Source organism: Cladophialophora immunda, assembly GCF_000835495.1.
Source record: "Cladophialophora immunda strain CBS 83496 unplaced genomic scaffold supercont1.2, whole genome shotgun sequence".
Lineage (NCBI taxonomy): Eukaryota > Fungi > Ascomycota > Eurotiomycetes > Chaetothyriales > Herpotrichiellaceae > Cladophialophora > Cladophialophora immunda.
This window is the reverse complement of record NW_015622542.1, coordinates 3,894,811-3,914,896: the sequence shown is the minus strand read 5'-3', so window position 1 is coordinate 3,914,896 and position 20,086 is coordinate 3,894,811. Positions and strand designations below refer to the sequence as shown.

Sequence of the window (20,086 nt, the reverse complement as noted above, 5' to 3'; positions counted from 1 at the left end):
TGAGTCGTGAAATAGTATGTATATTTTCATCAATACGTGAGCAGACGTTGATCCCCTGGATGGTATGTATATACAGGTTATTACATGGGAAAAGAGGGCGGTTCACCCCCCTTTCCTCCCTCTCTCTCTCTCTCTCTCTCTCTCAAGTTCGCTTCAATCCCGCTCTTTCGCCCAAATCAAGCAGATCCGGCGCCAATCTTTATTTGAACCGAAAAACGAAAACACCAAAAATAAGCCTCTATACACCGAGCAGGCGGGGGAGAGAGAAAGAGGAACTTTGGAGGGGGGAGGGGCATTATTACTCGTAAAATGCATCGCTCCAGACGTCCTCCTCAATAACATCCTCCTCCTCGTTCTGCTCCACCCACTCGTGCTGGGCCTTGGTGTCGTCCTCGGGCCACCAGCCCATGGGCTCCGATTCGTGCGAGGACCGTCTTCTGTGGGCGTCGTGGTGGTGGTGGCCGTGGGCGTCTTGGTGCTTTTCGTGCTCGTGGTGGACCTTGACGGGGGTGACCTCGACGAAGCTGGGTCTCCGCTCACGCCGTTCCGCGGCCTTGGCCATGTCGTCGTCCGAGGTCGACGAGCGGCTCATGGTCGCCGGGAAGGTCGCCTTTGCGTACGGCTTCTCCATCGGCGTGGTCGGGGGAGGGGTGGTGCCGGTGTTGAACGTCTCGGAGGGCCGGACTTTGGACTTCTTGATCATGGGCCGCGCAGCCTTGTCGGCGGCGGGTTCCAGAGGGAGGAACTCGGTCGACAGCGGGGGCGCGAGGTACAGGAAGTCGCTGTAGTCGGTGTCGTTGTAATTGGGCACGTAGCCCGTGTTGTTGACCTCGACTGACGCCGATGTCTTTGCTTGGTGTTCTGTGGTGGAGGTCTGTTTGGGCGGAAGGTCAGCCACAACATGTCCACTGAAGCCCATTGACAGCCCCATAGGCAAAAAAGGAGTTTACTCGGGAGAATCGGGGGGTGTGACATACCGGTGCTGTGTGGGACATCATCTTGAGTTAGATTGGATGAAGTTTTTGTTTGGCGGTGGTGGTGTTGGTGTTGCTTGAGGGGTGCAGTAGACAACTGAGTTGACTGTGATCTGGTCTCGGTGAGAGCAGGCGAGTTCCTCTGCCCATTTTTATGTTCGGAATCTGCCTCGTCCTCAATCGCTGAATATGTCTCTGTAGCATCCCAAGGGTGAGTAATTCGCGATACCGATACTGCTCAGACCAACCCCTTGGCTGACGAGGGGCCATTCGGGATGGTCTTGCTCAGGCTACCGGAAACCGCCGTATACGGAGCCATTCGCGGCGGTGGTGTGGTGGACTGACTGCAGACCTCACTACCTCACTGGGCCTTTCCCTTTCCTCTCACGCGCGCTTGGAATGCGCGCATCCTGTTTGTCTGTTCCATCTTTGACTTCTCTTGGGGCATCGCATACGACCAGAGTTGTCTGGCTGCCTCTTCCCACCACCGAATTCCCCCATCGCTCATGGTATCAGGTATCACCACCCGTCACCCGACTCGACTCTGATGCATCAACACCACCATCCCACTCTCAAACCCCTTGCATGCTGTCTGTGCGACGTGATGAAATGGCCGCATCTCGACACCGGGTTCTCGTCGTTGACTCGTCTTGTCGTGACTATCCCATCCCTCCTTGTATCGTCAATGGCGCCATATCGTGCATGGATGTTGCGCCAATTTCACCTGGAACCCCCAATACCCCGGATTTGCACCTCTGTCCCTCCTGGTTTCTCTTCAGCATCCCGAATCCTAAGGTTTGGCATTGTTCTCCGCGCTCTCTTTGCAATCATCTGACGCTTAAATTTCACCTCGCCCTTGCAGCCTGGACGGTAGCCTATCGGAAAAAATGCTGATGGTGTGAGTGCCTCCCCCCCCCTTCAAAGTGGCCAACGTCCACTTCAACCAACGTACGGCGTTCCACTGCACAAGATCGTGGCCTCATTCATAGAAGCCTCTCCGGAAGCCTGGATCCTCCGACGGCATTTCGGCAATCAAGTGATCTTGTATTTGAGGGGCTGTGCCACACTGTCTGTCCAATCGTCATACGCATCCAGTGCTGTTCTGTTGCAGGCGGAGCATTCATCTCGTGAAGTGGATGTGTTTGGCATCCTGTTTGCCATCCATGGCCGTCCAAGTCCTTCCCTAGCGGCAAACACAGCCGGGCAAAAATGTCTCTCTCCAATCATGTTTGCTCATCCCCAGACATATAAAAACATTAACCCAGCCGCTGGGCGTCGATGTTCGGAGAACGCGAGAAAGATACGATGCAACAACCCCAGATATACCAGAAATGGTTGAAATTCCCGTTATAATTACCCCTCCAGACTGTCACCCTCTCGCAGACAAACCAGACCAGCAAGAACAGGCTGACCAGATCCTGGATGAGCCTGATTTTTCTCCCGTCGCGCACGAGGTGAACCCAATGACTACCTCCACCACAGTCACTACAGCCAGCATCGCCGCCATGGTTTCAGAGGGCACTCAAACCGACCAGACCGATCCAGTGGCCGGCCACGAGACTCCGCCTGCGAAGACGTACAGTCCATTTTGTCCGCTGAGCCCAGCACGCTCTCGGTCCGACTCTCCTGGACCTAAACCTCACTTTCCTCCCTTCCCGCCGTGGAGGGAGCTTCGCCACCGCATCTATGGCCCTCATCCAACGCACCCTGGATATGCGGGTAACGAGGCAACCATCGAGGGCCATCTCTCCCCTCCCGAAGAGCCGCCAAAGTGCCCCATGACGCCACAGGCCGATCTGTACCAGGGTCAGTCACCATCCACGTTTGGGATGCAGTTCGACCGTCCCACCAAAACATACTGGAGAAGGTACACCAAGCCAGCAACGTGTGCTCAGAACTACGAGGACCACAAGCACCGGATGTTAATGGAATGGCTGAACCGGAGGAACTCCGTGTGAGCCTCGAGACGCGTAGGATCCTCAACCCCCACGAGGTCGAGGTCCATGCTTCCTGAATCCGACAAATGGAATGTCGGAACTTAAATGTTGGATGCTGCTATGCAAGGTTCGACAGCAGTATACTGAGCTGTTCGTTTGGAACCATCATGTACACAGCTGGCAGGAAGCCACCAACCAGCGACCTGTTCACGTTCTTGTTTCTTCTTCTTTTTTTCTTTTTCACCATTGTTTTCAGGACTGGAAACATGTTGCGGAGAGGAATCCCTGTGATTTTGCATGGCGGACTTTTTGTGCCGAATTCATGGCATCGAGATTGGAAATCAACAGCAACATTAGCAGCGGGATGGGCCAAATTGTCCAGGTCGATAATTCTGGTTGGACGACTTTCTGCTCGGTTGGTTTTGTGCTTAATTCTTGTCGCCGGCTGAAGTCTTTGGGTTAGTCGGCTGGATGTATATTATCTGCACTCAAGTATCATCATCGTCCACATGATTCATGATGTTCATGTATCAATATAGATCTGGCGAGCTACCTACACGCCGCCCCTCTCTCCCACCATGGGCCATGGCCTCGTGGCTCCGGGGTCGCCGAGTTCTACAAAGGTTCTACACAGCTCAACCACTCTCTTTGTTCGGGAGCCCCTTGTTCGAACGAACCTCCTCGCGCCATGTCTGTCCACATTTCCTGCATGCCCCCGCCGAGGTTGCCATGCACACTCACTATATGTCTTGATCCTGCCGAGCCCCTTTCAGAACTACATCACCGAGACGCCCCTTCATCTTCTACCTGCAACCGCCCGCCCGCCAGCTGCGCCACGACCACCACCGTGTCCCTTTTTCTCTCTCAGAAAATCGCCACGCCGTTGACCGGACTGGCCACGCCGCCGGGGACGTAGCAGGGGACGCTGGCGACGAAGAAGCTCCAGCGGCCCTGGCGGGCGCACTCCTTGCTGAGGGCCTCGAGGTCGAGCAGCTCGCCGATGTTGCAGCCCCAGCCGGCCAGGAGCACCTCGTGCATGCTCCAGTCGAAGGGGGTGGGCCAGCGCTCGAAGCTGGGGTGGTCGCTGGCGACGGCCGAGAAGTGGTCCCAGATCCAGTTGAGCACCTGGTCCGACTGCTCGACGCCGCCCAGGCCCGGGGGCGACATGGAGGTCAGGCGCTGGATCTCGGCCTCGCCCTCCGGGGTGGCGACCATGGAGCGGTAGGACTGGAAGAAGCCCGAGCGCACGATGAGGATGTCGCCGAAGCGCGGCGTCGTGTTGTTCTGCCACTTGAGCGTCTCGAGGATCCACTCGAACTTGATGGGCGACGTCTCGAACTGCTTGAACACCCCGTCGCCCACGACCTCCCGCCCGGGCCCTTCCTCCAGCCACCGCCGGAAGTCGACCAGGATGCCGCGGCCCATGACCCCGCCGCGCTCGACGGCCTTGTGGATGCCCAGCACGTTGGGGTTCTGGGCGCCCTTGGCCGACGCGCCCGCGATGTCCTCGACCGTGGTGTCGTTGTAGAACCGGCCGGCCTGCTGGTACCCGAAGTGGCGCAGCCCGTCCCACTGCGTCGAGCTCTGCGTGTTGAACGACCACGTGTCGTCGTGCACCACCCGCGGCTTCTTCTGGTACACGTCCTTGACGAACACCTGCCGCCCGAACAGCGGCTTCTGGCCCTGGAAGTCCAGCGGCGCGTCCAGCGGCACGCGCACCCCGGTCTTGATCTCCGACGCCGCCGCCGCCGCCACCGTCGCGGGCGTCTGCCGGTTCAGGAACCCCAGCTCGTCCGTCGCGCCGTAGGCGCCCCAGGCGTTGAGCCGCGTCGCCGCGTGGGTTTTGTTAAGCGGGAGCGAGGAGAAGGGCACGGGTGGACCGGACATGATGTCTCGCGTAGCCAGGCTCTTACTTTATTGTGACCTTTGTATATGACGAAGATGTCTTCAAAGGGGACTTTTTGCTCGAGACGACGTTAGTGGTAACTGGTTGATAGCAATAGCAACAGCGCCAGAGAGATAAGAGGAATGAAAACTGACACGCCTAAGATCTTTTCAGAGTCTGAAACCTGGCAAACCTGTAAATATACACAACGTAGATGCTTTCCCTGCTGCTTGTCAAAAAAAAAACAATAACATCCCCCCCTCCCCCGCGCAAACAGTCTCACTATTCCCTGCCCTATATAACCGACCCGAAACCAAGCCACGGCAAAATTTGGAGAAAGAGCCCAAAAAGAACGGGCAGCAACGCCGCCGGCCGCGGCGTATCCTTCTTTGCAACGAGACTACGGCCACTGCCCGAGAAAGCCCGTGCTTGTTGAAGCTCGGCACATCAGGGCCAGGCAGGAGGTGGGGATTTCGACGTGAGGGGGCACGAAACGGTTTGATCCCCTTCTTTGCTTCCACTACCGACCGAGTTACTGTGTTGATATCGCGATGAGATGAGGGGGGTGAGTGGGGGGAGGGAGGTGGCGGCGGTTATTGAGACCCCAAAAGGGCACCGACCAGACGAACGCGAGGGGCAACTCACCGGCGGCTCCTTCATAACCACTCGCTGCTACTGTGAAGCAATTGGGTTCGTCGTTTACGCCTTGGAGACACACGCCCAGAACCCGAGCGGTGGATCGGGCTTTGATCGGACGAGACTGCCGAGGGGTACCAAAGAAGGGGGCAACCGGGAGCAGCCTGCAAACCTGTAGGACATACTAATGAGGGAAATAGAAGAGATAGCGAGGCACGAAGAAAGATATAGAGAGAGAGGCGAAGTATGAGAAAGAGATACAGAAGAAGAAGAAGAAGCAATCTGGATTGGATTCAGTCCGTCTATCTCTATCCTGTGGTCGGCTGTCGATCCGTGATCCCTCTCGATGCGCAAAATAACAGCCTTGGGGGAAATGCTTACGTCCCATCCACCTGTGCGCCCGTAGAAATACAATGCCCATCAAAGAACCACCACCCGCATCGTCCCTGTGCCAGCAAGACCCGAGATAAGTCTCTCCATCTATACAACTCATCCGGTCACCGTGGCGAAAGACAGCCTCGTGGTGCGTCTCGCTGTGGCCGAGTACGATAGAATCCCCTTCAGCCCCTTTCCACCCTCCCCCTCCCCCAACCCACTTGGCTTGAACATTATTGTTGGTACACAGGACGTAATCCTGATGCTGTAATACGAAAGATCCCCAGGAAACTTTGTCCGAGAAATTTTGTGTTTTGCCTCTCGAAGAAATTGTATACCGCAAGACTTTTTTGCCCTAGACGCCATAGGAGACCGAGGGGTTGCAAGTGGTCTCCGCTTTGCCCTAGGATGTTTCCCTGAGCCGATATCCTCCCGCAATCACGAAGCATGGCCATTGACACCATTGACCAAAGGTGCCGGGAAACCCGCAACCACACTGAACTGACCGCCTGCTCCGGCCCAGATCAATTTCTTGTCTCTGACAGCCGTGTTGTCAATCAGAGTAGCAAGTTCAACATCGTCCGAAGTGCCCTGTCCCGTCTGATAGGTCGTACTGAAACCCCATGAATACGCCTTGCCATTCTTGTCAATCGCAATGCAATGGTCAGACCCCGCGGCGGCCATGAGAGCCTCAATATTGGGGATCTGGGTGGGCACAATCAAAATCCGTGGGTGGCCGGCTGAATCGCGCACAACGTCGTCCTCCGGAAGCTCCTTGACTTTCAAGCCTGATTGGTTTCCGTCAATTCGTCCCCAGACCAGCAGTTCGAATTTGTCGGTGACGGCAACAGTGTGATGCGACCCTCCTTGGATACATGTGACTTTACCAAACTTGCCGCGAAGCGTCTCAATAACGATAGGCATATGCACGTCATTGCCTTTCGTATTGCCACTCTCGTCGAATTCCTTGGGAATGCCCGTCTGCCCGAAATTGTTCAGGCCCCAAGAATAGACATCGCCGTTCGACTTCACAGCAAACGAATTGTAGGCCCCTGCCCCAACGTATTCAATCTTCTTGAGTGTGCCAATGGCCGTCGGTATCAAACTGTTTGTTGCTCTTCGCTCCAGAATCCTTCGACCCAGTTGATTCTGTTGCCCTGAACCCCAACAATAGACGGCGCCATTATTCTGCAAGGCGAGGACATGATTGGCACCAGCTGCAAGCTGGATGATTTTGCTGAGGCCCTTGATCAGCTTTGGTCGGAGCTGGATCAGCGTGGTGGGGTCAAAGCCAAAAATGCCTTCATTCGAGCGAAATGTGCCCCATCCGTACACGTCGCCCTGAGCCGTGAGAGCAAACGTGGCACTATCAGTGCAGGCGACCTGGGTGAAGGTGATATCTTCAGGAACACCCGAGAGGTCTACTTCGCCCGGGGTAGATTCTCTTGGGTTGACTGCTGTCTCCGAACCGCTATCCGAGTCAGAGTCACTCGCATCTTCATCGATATCACGAAGACCACCTTCCCAGGCCGTGTCTCGACCTAGAGCGCCCTGGTCATTGACACCCCAGGTCAGAATCTTGTTGTCGTGGGTCAGAGCCGCAGTGTGCATGCCACCAACTGACAACGCCACCACTCCCACGCTATCCGGGCTGAGATTGGGATTGTATCGCGGTCTCTTCACTTCCGTCTGGCCCTTGGCGCTTCCCAGGCCGAGTTCCCCAGAAGAGCCTTCTCCAAACACATAGACGTTGAGTTTCTCAGTTGGAGGGTGATTGATCTCCGCCTTTGTTGCCTTGGGCTTTTTAGCTGCTGGTGGCTTTGCTGCAGGTGCAATTTTTCCCTTGGAGGACACAGGTTTATCAACTTCGGGACCGGGCGACGGAATCACTCGCGCTCTTTTGACGCCGTTTGTTTGAGGTTCATGATCAACTTCTGTTTCGGCCTTCCGCTTGCTGGTCTTCTTCACAGGCGCCTCTGTGGCTTTGACGGCAGTTTTAGGCGATGTCTTCACAGAGGCAGCGGCTTTCTTGCTCGCGGTAGACTGCTGTGGTTCAGCCTTCTTAACAGGTTTTGTTTTCTCTGCCGTATTTTTGGTTGCCTTGGCAGCTGCAGGCTTTCGGGCACGAGTGCCAGACATGTTTGGCTAGGTGGGTGACGCGACGAGGAGACTCGGATTGTGAGACGGACGCAAAAGGGAACAAGCGGTTCCTCGGGGCAGACAGGCTGGATACCGAGTGTTGTTCGTTAGGAAAATGGATTCCAAGCAAAGAGAAGAGCCTTTTCCGAAAGGACAAGGACGTGGCCGAGGTCAAGGCAGTTGAGCGTGATGCAGTGAGGCGAGCAGTGGTGCTGCTGGGCCAAAAAAAGTTGTTAGCCCATCAATTGTTGTGGTTATTGGACGTGACACGAGCGCAGCCGCACAGTCCGAAATTCCGCGTGACTAAGCACGCAGCGCCTCGAGTTGGCCGATATCTCCTGACTCTGGAGGAAATTCACCATACCGCAGCGAAGCCTCACGATACACTCGTATGTCCATCGTGGGACATAGTTATGTGACAATGCGGCAACTACAGCTAACCAAGGACAATTGCGGACAACGCGGTAAAAACATTGTGGATGATATGTGAGTGGCTGTCTCATATTGGTTCATACGGCATGTCTGTAATAAGATGGACCCTTTGTCATCTTGACTTCCTTTCTCATCTTCGAAATGCTCCTCTGCAGCTCCTCTAGCCGGACGGTGTGATGCATATTCGAGGCAGGCTCAGCTGTTTTCGACGGTGGGAAGGAGTATGACCCGCCACCCATTCAACGGCTTGTTCACATCCACCAAAACCCGCCCATTCACTCAACAATATCGCCCACTGATGGGGATAAGTGTGTTGATGACCGTGCCTTTGCCATTTAGACGACTGGCTTCAACTCTCGATTGCCTTTGGCACGCGGGTTCGGCGCATTCTCGTTTTCCTGAATGTAGAACCGACGAAGCAACATGATGGCTTCCTTTCTGAACAGTCCTCCATAGCTTGGATAGCCCTCCTCAAGACCCTTGTCAGAATGAACCGGAAGCACACTCCCATTTCCGCCAAATCGATCATTGCCACAGCCAAAGTAGACGCAGTGTATACCATATTGCCTCAAGGCTGAAGCACACATAATGCATGGCTCAACCGTAACATACAGGTCCGTTTCCTTGAGTTTACTTGCTGGCATCTTGGTGAGAAATTGTGCGATGGCGAGAAACTCCGCGTGCCGCGTGCCGTTGAGAGATCGGTTGGTGTCATTCATGCCCCGCGCAACGACTTTGCCCTCGTAGACCAGCACACATGCGACCGGAGTTTCACCTCCGCGAAGAGCTTCTTCGGCAACATCGATTGCTTGACGCATGAAGCCCTGATGGAGTTCGAGGTTTTTGAGAACTTCAGGATGAAGTTTGTCTTTGTCGCTGGCGGTCTCGGGCTTGCCGTTGGTGGTCGCCATCTCGTCAGAATCTGAGAGATCTATGAGGTCCATGTCAGTGAAGGAACAAAAGTCAGAGCCTCCAGGCCCAGGGAGGCCCTTGAGGAAGTCCATGGTGACTACATCTTGACTCACTGAAGAGCAAACAGGAGAAAAGGGCGTGAATTTCGTGGCAGATTTCTACAGCCTCGTGTCTCTTCGTATTCGGTTTAGTTGCCCTTTGTAGCAAATGGCGGCGATGGGTGTGAGTTGGTGATGGTCGGGAATGAGGCGGACGAAGTGAAATGAAATGTAATTGAAGATAAATTGCTGTCACCGTCACGAAAGAGTTTGTCGTGTTGCAACTGCCAAAGATGGTCTTTCGCAGCTTCCTGCTGGTGCTGCTCGCCGTTTGTACCTGCACTGTCCTTGCTGCGAGTGATGCTGCGGCTTCCAAACTGCCCAAGTCTGTCACTCTCTCGTATGAATTGATCGGATCTCCCTCAGTCAAGCCGCTCGTCACTGTCTTCTACGACCCAAAAACTTCTAAGCACGCCTTGTCGTCATGGACTCCTCCGTCCCTCGACTCGCTCAAATCTACCAACCCCGAATCTACCTCATCGAAGCTGCTTCGCATCCTTTTACCTAATGGCAGCTCTACCGTAACCACCCTCGACACGTTCGGCGACGATGTCCACCAGAAAATCGACCTCTGGATATCTCCAGACGATGGATCGGTCTTCTCTGCTTCGGTCTCCGGCCTTTCACCGCCCCCATTGTCCGCAGAAGAAGAACGCTACAGGAAGAAAGTCGCTAGAGCCAAGGCAAAAGGGAGGCCGATCCCACCTCCGCCTCCAGTGCCAAATACAAAGAAAGCAAGAGAAGAAGCAGCTAAAGCAGCAGCCCTCCATGAGCCCATCAAAGTCAATCTCATCACCTCCGGCCCCGGCCCCTCTCCTGATCTAGCGACTCGGAAACCACCTCAGGTCGATACTGAAGGCAGAGAGATTCCGCAGGAAGAACAACAAGAGAAGAGCTTCTTCCAGAAGTACTGGTGGGTGTTTTTGATCGCTACCATGCTCATGATGACTGGCGGTGGTGGGGCAGAGAAATGAACTCTCGGGCAAACACCCTCCTTTGAAGCATTGGGCCTGTTACTCCAGACTGCCGGAAAGGAACAGTGGCTACGGCACGCCCCAACGAATCTCTAGGAAGCTCGCGTTGTTCACTATCAGGGGTATTACTAGATCGACTCCCCGCGTCTCAAACTGGCGTCTTAGCGATGGGCGAGTGGTGAAAGCAACCTTGTCGACTTCCTATCCTCCGCTGAAGCTGTACGCGAGAAACATGTACACATTCCATTGTTCCGGAACTCACCAGGCAAAGCCGTTAGATCCATTCAACCTTCCAGTTTGGCAATACACCATATAGGCTCGACGGAGTTCCAAAATTGATGTCGCAGCTAATGCAGAATATCATCTCTGGGAAGCTCGCGACGGATTCGCCTACCTCTTCCCCAGACACTGAGATCCCAAACCTGTAACCCTCTGTCTGTTAGCACGACTAGCTCATTCTCGGCAACCCTCCTCCGTGGAGGTCTTTTGCGCTTGTCCCATGGCTCCGATTCTCCTGATTCAGACAGCTCCGGAGCCGGGGACATTCCACGTTCCTGACCTGTTGACGTATCATGGGACTCGTCTCGTCTTCCTGCAGTTGAAGTCTCCATCAACTCATTTTCTTTGCCTTTGGCTACGTCTAGCTCCGCTAGACTTGGAGGGCTCGGTTCGGGAGACTCAAGGACGACTTTGCTTGCGGAACTATGGTAGTCAGGAGGACGAGCGATGTGTCTGATCTGGCCGATCAGTTTAGTGTCCGAAAAGGGTGCCGGTGGTATTTCGTGGAAGCTCATACTCGGTTCCTGCTTCTGGACTTCGGTGTACGTATTTTCTGAAAGGGCTTCAGCCGGCAAATTTGGTCTCGGTGACGATTGGTCATAGGACTGTGGTAGCCCGGAAGGCTGCGGTCGATCTTGTTGGTAGATACCATCATCATCTTCCTTTTCCTTTTCCTTCACTACACCTCCCTTTTCATCTGCAGCTCCTTCTGCCTCCTCACCCTTTCCGTATATATCTCCTGCATTATTTGTACACTCCTCGTCAGCCCGAGGCAGCTTCCCTAAAGCCCAGCTCATCTTTCGTACCACAGCTCCACCGTCCATCTTCAATACGAGCGGACGGAGCTCAACAATGCGTTCAAGGGGCCAACCGTCTCTGGTATGCGGATAGAAGAACAATAAGTCCGAGAGCGAGGTGGATGTGCTGGAGGCGACAGATGCGGCTGCTTTCGGTGGTATCGGAACCGAAGGGACCTGGACGGGGTTTGCAGCGGACGGTGGAGGCTCTGAAGTCGAGAGGGGGTTTTGAGTTCCATTACCGTGGCTGTTGTTGCCAGTGTCATCCCCGGGGACGCCGTTCTGGTCGCCAACAGCCATATCGTCTGCTACGCCCGTGTCGTTGTCGTCATGTTCGCTTTCGCTGCCACTCTCCGAGCTGCTCTCCTCCTCGCTGATGGCGTCGCCGAAATCACTGTCGTCGTCCCACGTCTCGTCGCAGAGCGCCCGCGGGTCCAAAGCATAAACGAGCACTCGATCCCACTGTGCGACCGCGATTCGCTCCCCTCTGGGCGATACACATACAGTATCCAGTCCCGTCAGTGTGGTGTGCTGAGGAGACCACCCCCACAATCGCGCAGCGACGCGCAAATCTGTTCCGCGCAAGGCATCGACATCTGTGTCGTCGACATCTGCTTCGGAGATGACGTCAGCGTCCAGTTCAGAGTCGTTGTCGACGTTATCGTTGTTGTTGTCGATGTCGTCGTCATTGTCTCCAACGTCAGGGGCCGCGGTGATGTCGGCATGGGGTCCGTCACTGGGATATAGGAGGACGTTCGAATGTCGTCTCCTCCGGTAATCTCTCGGTGGCCGGGGCAGAGCGGGCAGATCATCAATGGGTCTCGAGTGCGGACAGAGGTCGTAGAGGACGCGCTTGCGGATCTGCACAATCGTGAGCACCCACGGGCCTGTCCGGAGGAGGCCACTCGACCTGTGCCACCGAGTCGACGGGAGTCTCGCCGTGCCCACGCAGAGCGTGTGGCTCACACATTCCGCGTCGGGCACCATGAGGTCCACGTCCGCGATGTCCGGCCAGCCAGTCGTCTCGTGCGTACTGAAGAACGGCAGGCCTAGCGCGAAGTGGGCGCCGTAGATGGACGTGTTGTTCGTCTGGCGGATGCGTCTGCGCAGCGCGTTCAACGAGTGGCTGTGCGACGGAAAATTCACGGGAGACATCACGGGGCTGAAAACGCGGCTGCGGACGGCCTCGTTGGCCAACAGCGTCGTGAACGGCACGCTCGACCCCGGGGCATAGAGAGACAGGCGCCGGCCATTTTTGAAGAAGGAAATGGCGCGTGGTCGCAGGGGGAAGTACACGAGACGCAGATCCTGCCCGACGTTGTAGCCGCTGCGGTTGAACTTTTCGCGCACCGACGTGACGGTATAGGTAATTCCGCTCCCGTCAATGTCGTCGTCCGAGTTCTCCCGCCCGAAGTCGATTCGATCCCCCGACCGCGACCGATAGATTGCACTGGGTCGGTCGTAGGGGTAGAGAACGCAGACGTTATACTCGCCCTGCTCGTACCGCGGGAGGTGGTCGGCTGTGTACAGGCAGACTGTAGCATCTAGCGACGGAGCCAGTGTGTCGGGGAGATCCCACAGAATGGCGCACTCGAGACGGCTGTGGACTGCCAGGTGGACGGGGACCAGAATGTTGTCGTTGATGGACTTGTGTGTCGGGACGGGGAAGAAGACGGGCCGGTCGTTCCTGAACATATCGTAATGGAGGAGATGGTAGCGGGATCGAGGCTGGGAGGAGGAGGAGGCCTTGGATTGGTTATTCTGCTTGGACGGCGAAGCCCGATCGTACCGAGGAGACCGATGCCTGGCGAGTTGCCCTTCAAGAACCTCTTTCACAGAATCCTTTACCGGGGTCGACTCGGGATGGGATGTGTCATGAGCGGGGTCGTCTTCGGGCGGTGTCCACGCATACAACACCGTGATGTAATGGCTCTTCTGTACAGCTTGGATGATTTTCGCACGGCCGTCTGCGTAAGGTGACTCGATGCTCTCGCCGGGTAAGTCGTTTTGCCAGTTCAACCTGATTCGGAGGCTGTTTTTCAGGACGAGACACACGTTGTTGCCCCACTCGCTCTCGACGCCGAGGCATGACGCTCGGGGATCTATACTTCCGCCGCTGCGGTTGGAGGGGATTCCCCAGCTCCGACAGTCCGCGGTGAAGTTGACGCCATACAGGTGCGAAGCGGCGCGTTGCCGGAAGATGAGGAAGAGGTGCTCGGTGGGGATCGAGCGGTCCTCCAAGCCCACCTTCAGGCCAGGGACATAGCGCAGATGGTGGAGGATGACTTCTCGACTTTGCGATGCCAGTTGGAAAAACCTGCGGGTGACCTGGATGAGCTGGAAGAAGGTCGGGGTGGTGCTGTAATAGAAGATCTGCTGCAGGATTTCCGAAGGGACTGCACCAAGCGTCGCGATGTCCTGAGGCCGCGAAGCTACTAATTGGTCTGACATGCTTGTTGAGCTGGGCACACCCACCTCACATCGCATTCGAGATGGAAAGACAGGTATGTGATCAGAGTGCGCTTCTCTGGAGTGATGGAGGTCAAGTGGGAGGTCGTCAATTACTTCTGCTGTCTCGCACGAGCGCCCTGTAACTGCAGCCTTGGGGGGAATCCTCGAAGCTGAAACAGCCTGTCTCGGAGACTCCACGACTCTCAGAATGCCAAACCGGCGGTGCGAAAGCAGAAGCAGACAGAGATATCAGTACTTGCGGGCGCGAGGGCAATGGCAGCAAAGAAGTAATATGTCGAGACGAGGGGGATTCAGCGGAAGATCAGGCCTGGAACTGGCCAGGGACCGCCAGTGATAGAATAGAGTCTGAGGGTGGTTGATGCCTAAAATTGTATGGCACGATATAATTGGCCACCAGGGGGTTAAAGGCAAATAAGACTCATTAGCCTCGCGCTAGTGTCATGGAGCTATCCTGGGACAAGGCTGCAAGGCTGAGTTACCCAGTGCCATCCGCTGGTTGTGGTCTTTAGAGAGTCTTAACCGGCAGAGCCTGTGACATGACAAGCATCCACCGCCAGTCGATTTCCATGCTGACCGTTGAGTTCCAGGAACAACCAGCACGATCATCCCCCGCACCCTCCTACCCACCTGTCTATCTAACTCTCGTTGTAAGGGTGGACGATCATCACCGTACCCGATGGATACTCTTTCAGGCGGCGTGGAGAGCTGTTTTGATATCTAGAATGAGCAGGCGTCTACCGACTCTCCAGTGTTTCTGCTTCAACGTGGACTCGAGGTCCTATTACGGATTCGGGTGTCTCCGCCCACAACAAGCAGATCGCATCGAGCCAGTCAATTTGTCCGAGATCCCCAAAGCACGGCATTTATCTCTATCCTTTGTCTGTTGCTATGAATTTCGGTGCATCTGTTTCTTCTAGACACCAAGTTCCAACAAGGATGGTCCGCAGGATCAATCGTGCTAATAGTAGCAGGAATGCAGCCCCTATTTTTGTCTAGCCTCGCCAAGATAGCCAATTTTCAGGGGGGTCAACATAGCAACACTCTTCGCTCTCCCACTCTGGTGTTCGACAATGAATTGAATTCAGATTGTGAACTGGCTGTCACCTGTCGGACAGCAAAATGGTTCGGCATTCTCTACATGGAGGATGGCTAAGTTGCATTTCCCGCACATCTTTATTTGGCGGTCAACACTCGGAAGGGTGGTGGCTTGGCCCACAATCTGTTGTTAACATCGCCGCCTGCTGGCGTTCCCACTCTTTGTGATATGCACGATACGGGGACACCATAGACAAAGAGACACAAGGATGGCCTAGCGCTAGCTGTTGGCTGGCACACACTCCCTCTGCAGCAATGGACAAGCACATCGACCTCTTCTCGTCGATGGAGCCGTGCGGCCGCCGCTCCTGTGGGAGCAAAGTTCCAGCCATGACAGAGTCGAAAGACCGAATCCGTCAGATGAAATCTTCCGACTGCTCATCATCGGAAATATGTCTTTGTCATGTCGCGAACATTTGAAGTCGATGTCGACATGACCCGCAGGCCAGAAAAAAAGGGGTGGGTCGGTTCCGCCGACCGGGGAGTCACCGGGTATTTCGGTAACTCGAGTGCAGATACCGCGATGGACGCTTATGAGCCCACGGAGTACATTCATTCCATCGGGAAGGGAAAGACAGTTGTAGATGGTTGGAGAAAGAAAGAATCAGGCGCGTCCTCGCAGGTGCAAGAGGCATTGCTGATTCTGGTCATAACATCAGTTTGAAAGGTTGTGATATCGGACTGCGCACCGTTTCTGTCAACATCCACATCTCTCGCGAATAGATCCCTTTGACGGCCACAGTTGCTGCGGGTTATCCTGCTGCAGGACCAGCAACTATATCGGGGTTTGGAGAGAAAGTGATTTCTGGGACACTTCGCCAGATCACGATGGGCTCGATGGGCGGCGACCTGCCCCCGACAGCGCCGGCAGCCGTTCTGACCGGCGCATACGGCGAGCCTTACACCATCAAAGACGTCCCGATCCCCGTGCCGTCTGCCCACGACGCCCTCGTGGAGCTGGAGTACAGTGGCGTGTGCCACGGTGACGTCTACGCCCGGGACGGAGGTGGTCCTGCCCCCAAGGACCCCGTCCGACCGCTGACGGGCGGGCACGAAGGGGTCGGGAGGATCGTGTCCATGGGCACAGACGGGCGGGACGGGTTCAAGGTCGGCGACGTCGTGGGCATCGCGTGGAGGAGCTCGGTCTGCGGGACGTGCCAGGCTTGCCAGGCCGGGTCGGAGAATCATTGCTTCAACCAAAAGATCACAGGGGCGCACCGGGACGGGACCTTTCAACGTACGTTTCTACTTTCCTTGAGATTGAAAACACCCTCAAATCCACCGGCGGTGCAGGCTGACGGCTTTCTTGACTCCTGTCGCAGGGTACATTGCCTTCCCAACCTCGCAGCTGGTGCCCATCCCGTCGGGCGTCTCATTACCCAGCGTCTGCCCAATCTTATGCGCCGGGGTCACGGCCTACGCGGCGCTGCAACGCATGTCTCCCAAGGCAGGGAAATGGTGCGTGGTCGTCGGCGGGGCCGGCGGCCTGGGGCATCTGGCCATCCAATACGCCAAGGCGATCGGGCTGAAAGTGCTCGCCATCGACGGCGGGTCGGCGGAGAAGGAGCAGTTTTGCGCCAAGATGGGCGCCGACGTCTTTGTGGATTTCACCCGTCCGGGCCTCGTGGAGATGATTGTCGACAAGACCGGGGGCGGGGCGGATTACATTCTCGTCCTGAGTCCGCACCAGTCGTCGTACGAGTGCGTTCTTCTCTCTCCGTCTCTCCCCGTTCTATACAAGTTGATCTTGGATTCCCACTGACTCGCATCGCTGCCAGTGCCGCGGGAGACTACGCTGCCTTCGGCGCGCAGATCATGGCCATTGGGATTGGAAATCTGCAGTAAGCAAGAACGATCCCCCTTTTCCAAACACCCAAACCCTGCCACGATCCCCTTTCTCGGCGTGTCCCACTTGCCCCCTTCCAACCCGGTTGAAGTCACTCACACTGTGCATCCCTCGCTGACCCCGATCCCGTTGTCCGGCCCCAGCATGTCCCTGCGCCCGCTGCTCAGGAAAGACGTGCTCGTGCGCTCCAACCAGACGGGCACCAAGGCCGACATGCAGGAGGCGCTGCGCATCTTCGCGGCTGGCAAGGTCGTCCCGGAGCTGGAGGTCGTGGCCCTACGGCACATCAACGCCGCGCTGGACCGGATCAAGCAGGGCACGGTCATGGGCAAGTTAGTCGCGGATTTGACGGGCGGTGCTGGCAAGGAGAGGTAGACACAGGAAACAAAGGGAGTATAGAAAAGGTGCCACACCGTACCACGCACAGTGAGTGGCATTACAAGGACTGGTTGTTTTCGCGATGTTGGATGTTGGCATGGCGGGCAAGGTCAACCTTCCTTGCGCGGGACGGTCACGTTGGGTATAAAGCGTCGCATGGTGTGCTCTTGAGGACTCGGTCTGTAACACACAACCGGACCCAGGCAGGTGGATAGATGATAGATTGCATGAAATGGAAGGATCTATTGGACTGTCAGCTCAATGTCTGACCAGGACTCTATCTCTTGATATCTCCTTCCCCTCCATCTCTCTGCGCCCAGAAGCCTACAGGAGGAGAACAAGACAAAAAGGGCTAGAAGTCTAGAGTCTCGACCAAGCGACATCCTTCCCATCTCCTCCTCCTCCACCGAGCAAGTCTGCCTCGGCGAAGAGAGACGCTAGGAAACCCCATTCACCTGCTGGCCCGAATGCCACGTCCCGACGGCCATGGAGGTGGGGTCGGCGTTGTACTTCATGAAGATGGTCTTGAGCTCGGTGTAGGTGTTGAGCCCGTGCAGCGACAGCTCCTTGCCCATGCCGGACTGCTTCCAGCCGCCGATGGGCATGTCGACCGCGCGCACGGGCACCGAGCAGTTGATGCCCACCGCGCCGGCCTCGAGCGCCTTGGCCACCCGCACCGCCCGGTCGAAGTTCTGCGTGTACACCGATGCTACAGATCGCGAGCGGAGGGGAGAGCGGATGTCAGCTATTATTCAGTTGCTCGAAGCGGATTGGGTTGCGTTCAGGAGGGGTCGGGTTGAGCAAAAGGAAAGAGAGGGGAGGGACAAGGATTCGATCCACAATGAGCAGCCCAGGAAGACGAAAAGAGAGGGGGGGGGGGGGAATGAGGGAGAACAAAGCGAAAGAGTGTTTGTACTCACAAAACAGCCCAAAGTCGGTGCAGTTGGCCTCGGCGAGGACCTCCTTCTCGTCCTTGAACGTGTTCACGATCACGACCGGCCCGAAGATCTCCTCCGTGTAGGCGGCCGAGTCGAGCGGGACGTTTTTCAGGATGGTCGGCTCGATGAAGGCGCCTGTCGTGCCGTGTCGCTTGCCGCCGCACACCAGGGTGCCGTCTCGGGCCCCTTGGTCGACCAGCCGCTGGATGTGGGCCAGCTGCTTCTGGTCGACCTGGGGGCCCTGGAAGGTGCCCGGGTCGGCCGGGTCGCCCAGGGTGACCTTGGCCATCAGCTGCTTGACCATGTCGATGTACGCGTCGGCGACGGACTCCTGCACCAGCACGCGGCTGTTGGCCTGGCAGTGCTGGCCGCTGTTGTGGTTGATGCTGTAGTGCGTGTAGCGCGCCGCGGCCGCGAGGTCGGCGTCGTCGAAGATGATGGCGGGCGACTTGCCGCCGAGCTCCAGCGACACGTTCTTCAGGTTCGAGTCGGCCGCCATCCTGAGGATCTTGCGGCCCGTGGCCACCGACCCCGTGAACGAGATCTTGCGGATCTTCATGTGCAGGCCGAGGGCCGAGCCCGTCGGGTCGCCGAAGCCGCTGACCACGTTGACCACCCCGGGCGGGAACCCGGCTTCCTGGACCAGCGAGGCCAGCTTCAGCGAGCTGAGCGGCGCCTTTTCCGACGACTTGAGCACGACCGTGTTGCCGCAGATCAGAGCCGGGGCGACCTTGAAGGCGAACATGATCATCGGGACCTATCACTCAGCCGTTGAGGTTTCGAAGACGAGGAAGACGAGAGACTCGTCAGAGGAATGGTGGGAGGACTCACATTCCAGGGGATGATCAAGCCGACCACGCCGTAAGGCTGCCGTACACTGACATTGAGGAAGTTGGGGGAGCTGAGACTCGATTCTCCCAGGATGTGGTATCCGCTGCCGGCGAAGTAATTGAACACGCCCACGCACGCCGGGATGTCCATTTTCTTGAGCAGCTCAACCGGCCTGTACGGGAAGATGCAGGTCAGCTCTCTGGTGCCCGTCTTCCCTGAAGGTAAAATGCAAGACTGAAGCTTTCCCGGACGGGGGAGGCGGTGTTCCTTACTTGCCCATACACATCGAGTCCAACTCGGCGAGCTGCTGGGCATCTCTCTGCACGAGCTGGGCAAACTTGAACATGTACGCCGCTCGTTCATGGGCGGCGATGTTGCTCCAGTGCGGAAACGCAGCCTCGGCGGCCTCGACTGCGAGGTCGACGTCCTCCTTGGTGGCCTCGTGGACGCTGCATATCTCTTCGTCGTTGTAGGGATTGGAGATTTTGAACGTCTTGCCTTGCTTGCCTGGGACGAACTATTGGGGAGCGGATGTCAGGTATTGGACGTTCAATGATATCCTGTCAGAGAGAGAAGCAAATACGGCACATACTTCGTTGTTTATGAAGAGCCTCGTTTCTATGGCGTCGGGCTTCATCTTTGAGATGCTCTATCGTGGCGAATGGTGTCGAGCACGGCCCGTATCCTCCACAAGGCAAAGGATTTCCCGTATATCAGGTCAGAATGCACAGGAGCTACTCCTCGACAACAAGTCCTTCAAGATGGAAAAACCGGTACAAGTCGCCAATAATTGGTGGACGGTCCGCCGGGCTGTTCTTCAGCAATGTCATCCCTAGTTGAGTGCATGAGGTTTGTTGCTGGGCCGGGGATGAGATCCCGAGAGACCCCCGGCCACGGCCAGGCCGCACAAACACGGGAGAAAGGGGGGGAACGAGGCTGAAGAGTTTGGTTCTCCAGCTGCGTATATTACAACGTTGGGAGTCTTTGCTTCCTGGGGAAAGTCAACGGGAGTTACTGACGGCCATCATTCCCCTTGCCGCGGGGCAGTCACCAAGGAACGGAAATGGTCTATTCCACTGTCTTTCAGG

At 56.4% G+C, this 20,086-nt stretch overlaps 9 protein-coding genes across 9 annotated transcripts; 3 read left to right on the top strand and 6 right to left on the bottom strand.

Moving 5' to 3' along the window:
* PV07_03647 (uncharacterized protein) lies at window positions 1-1,898 on the bottom strand. The gene is made up of 2 exons (XM_016390387.1): window positions 978-1,898; window positions 1-874 (listed from the first exon to the last, which is right to left on the bottom strand). Exons 1-2 carry the CDS (start codon window positions 996-998, stop codon window positions 299-301), a joined length of 597 nt encoding a protein of 198 aa, XP_016252289.1. The 5' UTR covers window positions 999-1,898; the 3' UTR covers window positions 1-298.
* On the top strand, window positions 1,424-3,871 carry PV07_03646 (uncharacterized protein). The gene has a single exon (XM_016390386.1). The coding sequence runs from the start codon at window positions 2,306-2,308 to the stop codon at window positions 2,930-2,932; it is 627 nt and encodes a 208-aa protein (XP_016252288.1). The 5' UTR covers window positions 1,424-2,305; the 3' UTR covers window positions 2,933-3,871.
* Window positions 3,776-4,798, bottom strand: PV07_03645 (uncharacterized protein; the record flags this gene model as incomplete). Its single annotated transcript, XM_016390385.1, has 1 exon — window positions 3,776-4,798. The coding sequence occupies one exon, from the start codon at window positions 4,796-4,798 to the stop codon at window positions 3,776-3,778; it is 1,023 nt and encodes a 340-aa protein (XP_016252287.1).
* Window positions 4,799-6,017: 1,219 nt separating this feature from the next.
* Window positions 6,018-8,160, bottom strand: PV07_03644 (uncharacterized protein). The gene has a single exon (XM_016390384.1). The coding sequence runs from the start codon at window positions 7,944-7,946 to the stop codon at window positions 6,246-6,248; it is 1,701 nt and encodes a 566-aa protein (XP_016252286.1). The 5' UTR covers window positions 7,947-8,160; the 3' UTR covers window positions 6,018-6,245.
* Window positions 8,161-8,403: 243 nt separating this feature from the next.
* Window positions 8,404-9,399, bottom strand: PV07_03643 (uncharacterized protein). Its single transcript, XM_016390383.1, has one exon. The coding sequence runs from the start codon at window positions 9,380-9,382 to the stop codon at window positions 8,714-8,716; it is 669 nt and encodes a 222-aa protein (XP_016252285.1). The 5' UTR covers window positions 9,383-9,399; the 3' UTR covers window positions 8,404-8,713.
* Window positions 9,400-9,563: 164 nt separating this feature from the next.
* Window positions 9,564-11,384, top strand: PV07_03642 (uncharacterized protein). Its single transcript, XM_016390382.1, has one exon. It carries the CDS (start codon window positions 9,622-9,624, stop codon window positions 10,360-10,362), a length of 741 nt encoding a protein of 246 aa, XP_016252284.1. The 5' UTR covers window positions 9,564-9,621; the 3' UTR covers window positions 10,363-11,384.
* On the bottom strand, window positions 10,455-14,194 carry PV07_03641 (uncharacterized protein). Its single transcript, XM_016390381.1, has one exon. It carries the CDS (start codon window positions 13,923-13,925, stop codon window positions 10,710-10,712), a length of 3,216 nt encoding a protein of 1,071 aa, XP_016252283.1. The 5' UTR covers window positions 13,926-14,194; the 3' UTR covers window positions 10,455-10,709.
* Window positions 14,195-15,833: 1,639 nt separating this feature from the next.
* PV07_03640 (uncharacterized protein) lies at window positions 15,834-17,226 on the top strand (the record flags this gene model as incomplete). Its single annotated transcript, XM_016390380.1, has 4 exons — window positions 15,834-16,242; window positions 16,328-16,706; window positions 16,784-16,846; window positions 16,995-17,226. 4 exons carry the CDS (start codon window positions 15,834-15,836, stop codon window positions 17,224-17,226), a joined length of 1,083 nt encoding a protein of 360 aa, XP_016252282.1.
* Window positions 17,227-17,473: 247 nt separating this feature from the next.
* Window positions 17,474-19,798, bottom strand: PV07_03639 (uncharacterized protein). Its single transcript, XM_016390379.1, has 5 exons — window positions 19,591-19,798; window positions 19,271-19,515; window positions 18,999-19,170; window positions 18,150-18,924; window positions 17,474-17,938 (listed from the first exon to the last, which is right to left on the bottom strand). The coding sequence occupies exons 1-5, from the start codon at window positions 19,633-19,635 to the stop codon at window positions 17,667-17,669; spliced, it is 1,509 nt and encodes a 502-aa protein (XP_016252281.1). The 5' UTR covers window positions 19,636-19,798; the 3' UTR covers window positions 17,474-17,666.
* Window positions 19,799-20,086: the final 288 nt, after the last annotated feature.

Bases quoted from the DNA above. Each gene is read 5' to 3' on its own strand.
- PV07_03647 (XM_016390387.1), bottom strand. From the start codon at position 998: ATGATGTCCCACACAGCACCG. The intron at 875-977 runs GTATGTCACACC...CCGCCCAAACAG, and splicing joins TGATGTCCCACACAGCACCG to ACCTCCACCACAGAACACCA.
- PV07_03646 (XM_016390386.1), top strand. From the start codon at position 2,306: ATGGTTGAAATTCCCGTTATAATTACCCCTCCAGACTGTCACCCTCTC.
- PV07_03644 (XM_016390384.1), bottom strand. From the start codon at position 7,946: ATGTCTGGCACTCGTGCCCGAAAGCCTGCAGCTGCCAAGGCAACCAAA.
- PV07_03643 (XM_016390383.1), bottom strand. From the start codon at position 9,382: ATGGACTTCCTCAAGGGCCTCCCTGGGCCTGGAGGCTCTGACTTTTGT.
- PV07_03642 (XM_016390382.1), top strand. From the start codon at position 9,622: ATGGTCTTTCGCAGCTTCCTGCTGGTGCTGCTCGCCGTTTGTACCTGC.
- PV07_03641 (XM_016390381.1), bottom strand. From the start codon at position 13,925: ATGCGATGTGAGGTGGGTGTGCCCAGCTCAACAAGCATGTCAGACCAA.
- PV07_03639 (XM_016390379.1), bottom strand. From the start codon at position 19,635: ATGAAGCCCGACGCCATAGAAACGAGGCTCTTCATAAACAACGAA. The intron at 19,516-19,590 runs GTATGTGCCGTA...GCTCCCCAATAG, and splicing joins GGCTCTTCATAAACAACGAA to TTCGTCCCAGGCAAGCAAGG. The intron at 19,171-19,270 runs GTAAGGAACACC...CTTCCCGTACAG, and splicing joins GACTCGATGTGTATGGGCAA to GCCGGTTGAGCTGCTCAAGA.